Source organism: Diorhabda carinulata, chromosome X (assembly GCF_026250575.1).
Source record: "Diorhabda carinulata isolate Delta chromosome X, icDioCari1.1, whole genome shotgun sequence".
Lineage (NCBI taxonomy): Eukaryota > Metazoa > Arthropoda > Insecta > Coleoptera > Chrysomelidae > Diorhabda > Diorhabda carinulata.
Genome location: NC_079472.1, coordinates 27,296,957 through 27,307,447, shown reverse-complemented (window position 1 = coordinate 27,307,447; position 10,491 = coordinate 27,296,957). Strand labels below are relative to the sequence as shown.

The 10,491-nt window shown below is 30.8% G+C and overlaps 1 protein-coding gene across 1 annotated transcript in view; it reads right to left on the bottom strand.

Moving 5' to 3' along the window:
* Positions 1-4,468: 4,468 nt before the first annotated feature.
* The window catches only part of LOC130901492 (proton-coupled amino acid transporter-like protein CG1139), a 28,725-nt gene continuing 22,702 nt past the window's right edge, over positions 4,469-10,491 (bottom strand). The window contains exons 6-9 of the mRNA XM_057812922.1: positions 9,431-9,515; positions 7,625-7,904; positions 5,832-6,018; positions 4,469-5,729 (exon numbers count right to left, since the gene is read on the bottom strand). Of these exons, the coding sequence (XP_057668905.1) occupies positions 5,327-5,729; positions 5,832-6,018; positions 7,625-7,904; positions 9,431-9,515 (955 nt within the window). The 3' untranslated portion in view covers positions 4,469-5,326. The remainder of the gene's footprint in view (positions 5,730-5,831; positions 6,019-7,624; positions 7,905-9,430; positions 9,516-10,491) is intronic.

The window sequence follows — 10,491 nt, the reverse complement described above, 5'->3', positions numbered from 1 at the left end:
TTACTATTCAAAATTATGCAGGACAAATACGTATGATTTACATAACAATACCACTGTTTTTTCTATAATAATATTTGGCAATGGCCTACATTTCATTTTTCATCTCCACTCTTTGTGTTAAAGTTAAATTCCATATTATACAAAGAGAGAGAGAGGGGGGGAGAGAGAGAAATGCTTTATTGTCAAAAAATTATTACAATTTGTAGACAATAGCTTGTAAAAACTGAAAAACAAACATAAAACTAATAAATAAAAATACAAATAAAATAAAAAGTCGTTTAGAGAGTAGAAGGCACTTTCCAGTAAATATTCCCTGAAATTATTGCGGAATGCGGGAAAAGATGATATCCATTTAATTTCAATTGGAAAGTGATTGTGCATTTTTTTGCATTGTAAAATATTGAGCCCTTAACTAATTTTGAACGTGGGGTAGGTAGGTAAAGGTCGTGCCCCGCGTTCCTAAGTGAATAGCCATGCAATAACCTTTCTGAAATTGGAGACGCGTGCTTAAGAATTAGGCAAACGGATTCAAAGATGAATAAGGAAGGAAGAGTCAGAATTTTTAATCTTTTAAAGAAGTTCTTGCAGTGAGCTCTGCTGTTTAGTCCGAGTAAATATCTTACATGTCTCTTTTGTAGTTTGAAGATTCGCTCAAATTGAGTCGCACCACACGTACGAAAGGGCATATCGAAGATACGACTCTATAAGGGCATAAAGACTGTTAAGGAGATGGATAAGTTCTGCAATGTATTTTTATATTATAAAACTTTGGTTTTAGAAACTTTGAGACAACGAAGATTAGAATCACCATGCACTATGATTCAAGGGTGATTAGGTCACTAGATATGATCCTATGAAGTGCCGTGAGATCAGGATTGCTCCAAGAGAAATTAGTGTCTAGATAGGCGATGTCGTTTATAAACAGAAGTAACAAAATTGGGTCTAGTATTGAGCCTTGCACATTCTATTGGCTTGCAAGAAGACATTGTTATATCAATTTTAGCTTAATTTAATAATTATAAGAAATGGTTTGAGCTAAATCAGTCCCTTAAGAATAAATCTACTATCGACAGCGTGTAGCGATACTACTGGAGCTCGAACGTCCTGCAAAAGAGATTGTTAGAATTAAATTTGTTTTACACACAGTTTGTGTGAATTTAAATTGTAATACAATTTGAATGATTATCTTAGACCATATAAATTTTACTTGGAAAGTAATTATATTTAACTGCTTATTATTTTTTAATAACAATGGTTAAAGATTATAAAACTTTTCTAGACTCTGATTTACTATATTTTATTGCAGAATTAGAAAAAAATGTGATGGGCGCTTGTTACGCCGTTTACATTTATACCTATGTCTAAAATACTTAGCCGCTTATTTTTAAATAAATTTAGTGAGTTTCTGATTTTATGTAAAAATAAAACCTGAAATTAATCACAACTATATAATAATAGCTTGTCAGAAATACTTTGTTGTTTGTTGAATAAAAAAAATATTTTGTTTTTCAAACTGAGCTCAAGTTAATTGAGTGCACTGCACAATAAATCTGAATTAAATTATTATGTTTAGTAAATTTACTAAATTGCTGTGCGTTAACTCAACTTCCTACACATTTTTGGTAAGATTACCAAAGAAATTTTTAAAAGTGTACTTATCTAACAGTCACAGTCTCATACGCTGGATTTATTAGCGATATTCAATAATTATTTAGATAAATCTCATCTTCAAATATAAAATGAGATTTAAAGAAACCCAGAGTACTTGAATTTGAAAATCTTTGTCTAAGACTAGATGGCCAAGTAGAATATTTGTTATAAGCATGAGAATTTACTAGAGATTTATACGAAATAAGAAGTAGTTTTCATTTCGACTAAAAAGCAAAAAGTCTAATGAATAAAATTTTTATTCCTTCAAGGACACTAAAGAAACTGCTGATAAATTGCTAATAGATGAAAGGCTCGATAGTATAGGAACATCAAGGCAACAAAAATCAATAAATTATGAAAATGTCCATAAGGCGCACGAAATTAACGCAATGATGTGACAAAAATTCTTGAATGTATATTACCAAATAAACAACTATTAGTCGTAATATCACAACATAATTGCGAATTTTGATAATAATACCAGTTATAGCACGTGCGTTCTATTTTGGCTGTAATATTACGATCTAATTAAAGAGTTTCAGATAGGCAAGCTAGAGATAGAGAGAGAGTGTGTGTTTTGAGATTTTTGAATAGTTATTTATGCAACAAGTGAGTAAAGTAATACTTTTTTTCACGAGTAGAACGGTTTGAATTCACGAGCCGATGGCGAGTGCGGCAATTCCAACGAGTGAAAAAAATTTACTTTATTCAAGAGTTTCATACAAAATTTTTTCGACGTCCGTAGACTAAAAAAAATTCGACAGAGCTTTTACCAATCATTATTTTGTAATCTGATATTAAAAGTACAACTGTGAACGTTATTAATTTGAAGTGGAGATGAAGTTACATTACTATTGGTACTTGAATTAGAAACATTTAACGAGTTCAAAAAAATAACATCGTCTACAGTTGTATTAGTACTTATTGGATTGTTGGTAGGATCTTGAACATTTACAATGTTGCTTGAAGTGGAACTAGTTGTTCCCGTTAAAATTTTCACTGCGGAATCCATTTTGTTTTTTATTGAGCCGCCTACGTAACCCTCCGCAACTGTTTTGGATTTCCACCCACCGTACTTCTTTAGCTGAATTAAATCACCACCGGAATCCATTACTAGAGATGCCGAAGAGCGTCGAAATTTATGCCTAGTGTAGTTTTTTGGATTAGTTAAATTCAAATATATTGCGATAAGCGAGGGAATTTTTGAAAAGGTATTAATACCTACAACTTTTGCATTTTCCATTTCTATACTGCAAAAAATGATCTGTTTTGATATTTTTGGATCGTTGGTTTTCATAAATGTTTACCAAGCTTAATCTATTATTAAATATTTCACCAATAACAGTAAATCGACGTTGAACATGAGTTTTTGTATCAGGTACTGTGATAATTAAAACATTTCCGGTAATATTAATATAAATAATAATGGTAATATAAATTTAATATTAATATTAAAATTGTTTTGGTGTTTGCCTTATGCATGAGATAATGATCGTCTGGAGCTTGCAACAGAAACTTGTTAATTTCTTCACGGGTAAATATTTTAGATTCTTTGGGTCTATAGCCAACTGATTTATTTTTCAAATATGCAATGAGTTTTGAGTATTTAGTAATGTCTACGTCGTTATTTACTATTAGGGAGTCTTTCAGTTTCGAATAAGTCAACCAAAGTGTTTAAGACTACCACATTTTGGATTTAGGTTCAAAGTAAGCTAGTAACACTCTTTCTGTGAAGCTGTTTATGCCTTTTTTAGTACGCCACTCCATAAAAGAATTATATTCCTTCAAATACTGATACCTGGATTTCTCATGGAGAAGATTCATAGTCGCTGCAGTAGCCGATTCAACTGGTGTGATTCTGTTGTGCAGTTTAAACTTTCTTCACTATCACTCTCCATCACTAATAATAATACTACACTCCTTTTAATTAGACATAAAACGGATTTTCTTGAACGAATATCAAGAATTAAAAGTGCGAGAGTTTATCGGAGAAACGAATTCATATGAGAAAGAAAACGTTCACAGCCCACTATTTTGATAAAACAATTTTATAATTGCGTTAAAAAATGATACGCTACGGCGCTTTTTTTAACGCAAAAGCGTGAAAAAATGAACCACTATGGTACTTTTTCACACGCTTTTTGACCGATTCGGAAATTACATTCTTCATAAATGCAAATGAATGAAAAAACACGTGAATATTATAACGGACGTAGAAAATGTATCCCAAAAAATATGTTCTGTGGTCATACAAACGAATTAAACAATTTTTTTCATCATCGCTGGTTTAATTTTCATACTAATAAATCAGAGCATTCCGTGGCAAATGAAAATGCTTTGTAAGTAGATAATTTCTGTATGTTTTTAAAATTATACTGAATTCAGCCAAGTACTAAGTACAAGGTATGGAGGATAGAGGTAAGGAGAACAATCTGTGTAAATGAAAAATTTCCGTCGAAATGTGTTAAATAAGGGCGGTGAGGGCGGTGCCATATGAGCATCAGAGTGAACTCTGCTATAATTTTTTTAAACTCGGCATACTTCGATTCGTCTACAATTGTTACATTCATACTAAAATCTTTGTGTATACCACCGCCTGGAAGGTATTTGACCTGTTATTTATCGTATACATGTGGATACTTTTTAAAATTTTCTCCCCACACCTTACATCTAAGCTACATAGTACAACAATTAGTTGTGCCGTGTTGTATGAATGATATTGAATTATTGAAACAAAATATGTTCTTGAGGAGAATGTTTTTTCCCTTATGACCCAACAATAGCCATGTTTATGAAGACGCATTGAAGAAATGATCTCTTTAAAATATAATGTTTTATTCTTGAATTGAGTTACAAAATCTGCATTGTTATGAAAATATATAAATAAAAACAATACTCAGTAATAAACATAAAATCATAAGAACAATGGAATAATACTTATTGATCACACAATCATACTAAAATTGAAAAATAAATACTAATATTTACAAAAATTCACACAAAACATACAATTATTGTTCTGTCTATGCTTATAATATCGACACATTTGTTGATATTTATACCAAACGAATCATTGATAAAACTCAAGTATAAATAACAAGAATATGCCTTTCTCATTATCAACAAAGAAAATGTATCCACCTGTTTATTGAGTGATACAATAATATTGAGAATTTGTAGTTCTGTCTCACTTGGTTCATACAACAAGAGCTAATATCCCACTCTGTTCCAAATCAAAGCTTAGTTCATAGATTCGAGCCCAACATTTGTCGAAGATGGACGATGAAACAGCTTTGCTGTAGAAAACGGATACTTTGAGTCCAACTCTCTCAATAAATTAGTTCATTCACTTCTCCTATTTAAATCTTTTCTGATTAATCAGTATTTGCAGACGTGGACTCTACAGGTGTTATCACAAACGAACTAAATAAGAAATGAAGGTTTTTTTTTGTTTTCTGGTCGTCATCTTAACAACCAACGTTTTCGGATAGGTGGCGAAAATGGCACTAATAAACAAAATTGTTCGAGTTGCTCTTTCGTTTGTATAATTTATAATTGTTTGTTGTAATAAATATTATGTAATATTAAAGCCCCGTTATTGATTTATTTCAACGTGCATAAATAATTGAGAATATGTAATAAATAGACGTAAAAATAATACCTTCAATAAACAACATTATTTACTAAATTCTAATAGTGCATAATAAGTACCAGAAACCAGTCCGAATAAAGAAAATGCACAAATCATGATGTCTTTGACTAATATATAATTAAATTTTCCCCAGTTACCCCAATTTATAATGATATCTAATATAGCAGGTATTAAAAATCCTAAAGTCGACAAAAAAATGGATCCAGCCAAGTCTATTAAAGCGTCTAGATGATGACCGGCAGCTGTAGCTATTGCAACAATGATAATAACAATAATACTCCTGATAATAATTTGCGCGATGTCGTGATTCTTTTCTTGAACTCGAGGTTTAATTTTTCTCCATATTATTTCAGTTGGCACGTAAAATTGAAGCATGAACGTGAAGAATACTGCTAAGGAAATTGATCCTTGAACTATTTGTGCTAACCTGAAACAACATTCGTTTTGAAAAAGTGATCAATTAAATAGCGACGAGAAAGGAATAATTTCGATTTGGGTAACTTGAGTAAATAGAATTTGATTCACTTACACTTCACCTTGGGGAAGATTCTGTGTAATTGTGGCTTGGGTTTCGTCACCAAAAGAATAATAACCAAAACACCCCATAGTAGCAAAGAACATTACAACAACTAGCATACCCAAATTTAAAACACCAGGACACCCTAAGAATTGAGGAGTGACCATTGAATTTTCTACTGGCAATATAGTACCAATACCTGAAAATCAACAAAAAGTATTTGTAATTAATTTCCCTCTTTTGAGAAATGCAAAAGTTATCTTTATAAAAAAACAATGTACACGTACAAAGTTAATCAATAGTTTACACGAGAGGAGTACTTCTTATTTTTTTAATAGAACACTATCCAGTTCAATTTCGAATATTTAGCCTCCACTTAAGTTTTCTGTGAGTCGCTAAGCTCCAGATCTCATTCCATCTTTTTGATGCTTTCCCTTATGGTATCGGTGGGATTGGTTCCTCTTTTTTATTCATTAGTTCTTTTTCAGTCGTTTTTATTATTCTTTTTATTGTTAATGTTTCGGGTCTTGTTTTTATTGCATACGTGAGAATAGGTCCTAGTGCAGAGGTATCAAACTCAATTTTGCAGAGGGCCATATATTAAATTTTGAATTCGTAGGTGGGCCAGATTGAAAATAAAAAAAATTAACTGAATTATGATAACATTTTATTTATTGAATTATATAAGTATATAATAAACGGTTGTTAAAAATCATATCAAAGTTATAAAAGATGTTGGGTAATTATGTTGAGCTGGAGAATCCAGATACCTGACTTCTCTTGTTTTTGACAAGTTCATTGATGTCAGGTATCATATTCGTTGTAGTTATTTTAAGAATTGATTGAAGATGTTCATTCGTAAGTCTTATGCGATGTTCTTATTTATTTTCATGACGGAAAACATCTGCTCACATAAATAGGTGCTACCAAACATGCGAGCTGCTTGCTTTTTTAATTCCGGGTAATTATCCAAACTCTTGAAATATTGTGTATAAAATGTAAGGGCGATAATCTCATTATATTTTTCTTTCAAAATACTGTCCGATTGAAGATCTATCAACTCTATTTGCAAATGAACTGGTGCCTGTGAAAATTCATTTTGTGAAAGTCTTCTAAACAATTGTTAAATTCCGTAATAAAATTTTGCAGAAGCTGGAAATAATCATCCAATTTTTTTTGTTTCACTGTGCCAAATTATTTTAAATGAGGGAAATGGTCCAAAGTTTGATTTTTTATATACTATACTATAATACTATAATAGTGACGGAAACGTGTTTTGATATCTAGATACCCAACACACTACTCGTTTTTTACCCCATCCGTCTGAGCGCCCTCTAGGCGCGCAGCCTCGTTGTTTAATAATCAGACCTCGTATTGTATCTATAAGAGACATTAGGTGAATAACTCGCATTATTGTGATGAAGAAGATAGCCGTTTGCAGGTTTTTCAAGTCTCTTAATTCGCACATTGCTTTATTCCGTTTATTATAAAATTTGGAGTGAATTTTTTGAGCACATCCATCTGGTTTTATACCAATTAAAAACAATCCTTTAAGTTACGATATCATGGACATGTTTTAATATTTTGTGGGACTATTATATATTATATATAGTCTGAACTCGATAAAGAATAAAGTGTCTAAGCATATAAGTCTAGCAAGTTGAAATAGATGAAGTCCAAATAATTCCTCATATAAAAATTATTTATCATATTTTCAATCACATCTGACAAACAACGTTGACAATATTAAATAAATCTGAACGATTGATCGTATTATCAAAAATATACATTGATAGATATCTTACCTTCCATAGCAAATATGGCAGTACTAACAAATGATGGTATCCCGCTTAAGCTAGTCACCATGTTCCTTTCAGAAAATTTGACATCCGGAATCTGCTTGAATGTGTAATAAAGAGTAATGGCAAATGCAAGTGACATCGTTATATTAGCTATAAATGAGAACGGAACCAAATGCTTCAACTGTCTTACTTGACAAAAAATAATTAGAGGACCAAGAATAATTAGTTTGAAGTATATGCTCCATACCTCTTCACCAGCTGGTTCGTAGTACTCTTTCAAAAGCTGAAATAATAGGCAATTTTGAATAAAATTTTGGTTAAAACTTAATTTATTTAATTTAAGGTCTACTCGAAAAATTTAAAGAAAAGTAATTAAAAGTAGAAGAATTATATATATATATATATATATATATATATATATATATGTATGTATTCATAGTACTAGATGCCTTTAAGACCCATGGCTTATTTATCTTTTGTCATCGGTCTTCCGCTGATTTCACAATTCTTCTCCACAGGTTGCGATACTGTACTTTTGCACTCCAATTCGATTCAATCTCTCCAATATCCTTAAAAATTGCATCTAACCATTTTTTCTTTGTATTCATCTCCTTATTGTACCTCCTTTACCTTCTTGAATGACCCTTTTCGCAAAGATATCTTAGAATGCCCCAAACATCTGACTCTTTAAGTTTTTATGTACCTTGCTATTTGGGCATCTTCAGTTTTTCGTTAGTTCTTTCTTTGTAGTCCTTCACTTGTGTTTATCTCCCCATTTTTCTCAACATCTTCCTTTGCTATATAACCAGGTTTGTTTCTTCAGCCTTTGTTTAAATCCATGTTTCACTTCCGTATGTAACCGTTGGTCGGTATATTTTAACTTTAGCTGCTTTACTATATACTACCATAGGAAATACCGTAAACACAGTAAATTTATTTGAGGTTGAAATTGTTTTTTTAATATTAGTATTTTTTTGTTTTTCAAAGATATTAAGAATTTAGGAGGGGTAGTTTAAAATATATAAGGTAAGCTTCATCAATGAACGTAAGGTTTACAGAATAAGCTTTCTTTGTGAAGTTATAGAACAGAATCCAGGAATGCTTTTTATTTCATACTGTACCGCAATATGCTACAAAACGTTATCGATTTGAGCACTGAAAAAATATAATAGTATCTTTATTGAACTGAAGGAGTTTGAGTGAAAAATTCAAATTAAAGAAAATTATAGTCACTAAAGTTACTTATAAATGTTAACGACACACCTTCGTGTTTGATTATCTGAGATCTACACAGCAATTTACTTGTCAAATAACGTATTTTTCAAATTATGTAAAATTTGAAATAAAATAAAATAAAATCTTGTATGATGTACGTCTGTAAAGTATATCAAAGTGTTCGACTGTAAATTCTTAACTTGAATTATTAATAAAAGAAAATTGGCCACCGTAGATTTACATATCAAACACTAATTACAGCAGTTTTATGTTATGTTGCATCATTGGTATGAGATATTTCTATTTGTTTATATTAGATTTCAGTGCTATTTCAAAAGATTTTGAAAAATTAGTGATAATCAAAGACAGGCGTTTTTCTTCACACATTCCAATTTAACTAGTTCATTTTGTCGACTGCACAGAAGAATTATTTTATTAGTAAATAGATCGCAGAAATTATTCTTGGTATTTAGTTACTACACATATAGTCCTTTTTTAAATACAAATTGTTAATGAGTTCCCAATTAAAATGAATAAAGATATTACCAACGAAACCAGTAAAGCTGGTAGTTAATACAAATCAATATTACTTACTTTTTGTAATGATTCTGAAATAAATACAATATATACAGCAGTTCCAGCGGCATAAGTTAACGCCAATGATATGTCCGAGAAATTTCTGTAACAAAATAGAGGGTTTGAAAATTATTTATATTTAAAATGCGTTGCAATTTGAAAAAAGTATTACCAATCAAAAAATAAATAATAGGACTACAATAAGTGACAATAACATACACTCCAGTAACTCGGATTAGGGCAAAATCATTATAGAGTAATATGGATACGAAATAAATTAGACATGAGCCTCAATATTATTATTAATATAATTTTTTATACTATTTAAATTGCTTATTCAAATACTGTTAACATTTCACTACTGTAAAAAAGAGCTAGAAAAATAGTTTAGTGAGTACCAAAGATATATTGATCCTTCCGAAGGCGAAGACGGCTCGTGATAGTAAAAGAAAATTGTTACAAGTTGTACTAAAACAAAGAAATTAGTTCTTTCGCTATAGCTTTACATGAATATAAAAATACGTGTTAATAAGGGATGAAGACAAGCCAGAGGAAGGACTTTTTAATTTAGCAACAGTAGAAATAACTAGGGAAGCTATCATATTCTTTCATTTTTAAGAACTTTAAGGCTGTTTAATAAAAATTTTAAAATCCTGAAACCTGTACTCTAATATCTTAAAAAATGCCTAAGTAAAATGAATATAATAATAGTAACCGTTATAAAAATTGTCTGCTTGGTTAATACGAAGTGGAAAACACTGACTGTAGAATAAATGGGATATGAAAAAAGTCAGAATAATCTAACTTAACCTAACAAATCTCCTAATATTGGATCTTCGACAGTAAGTTTATTGAGTCTAATTTCATAAATTAGTTACTTGAAGAAAACGCTTCTCGTCATTCAGACCTAAATTCCGTGTGTAATGAATACTTGACTTATATGCGGAGCCTATTTTGATAAAATGTCAATAAGTGACATGATCACCATTAATAAATATTGCCAAGTATTTAATCTCGACGTCTCGCAAATGTGCGAGACGCCTGCTTGTAAATGGTAATAACAAAAAGACAAGGAGTTT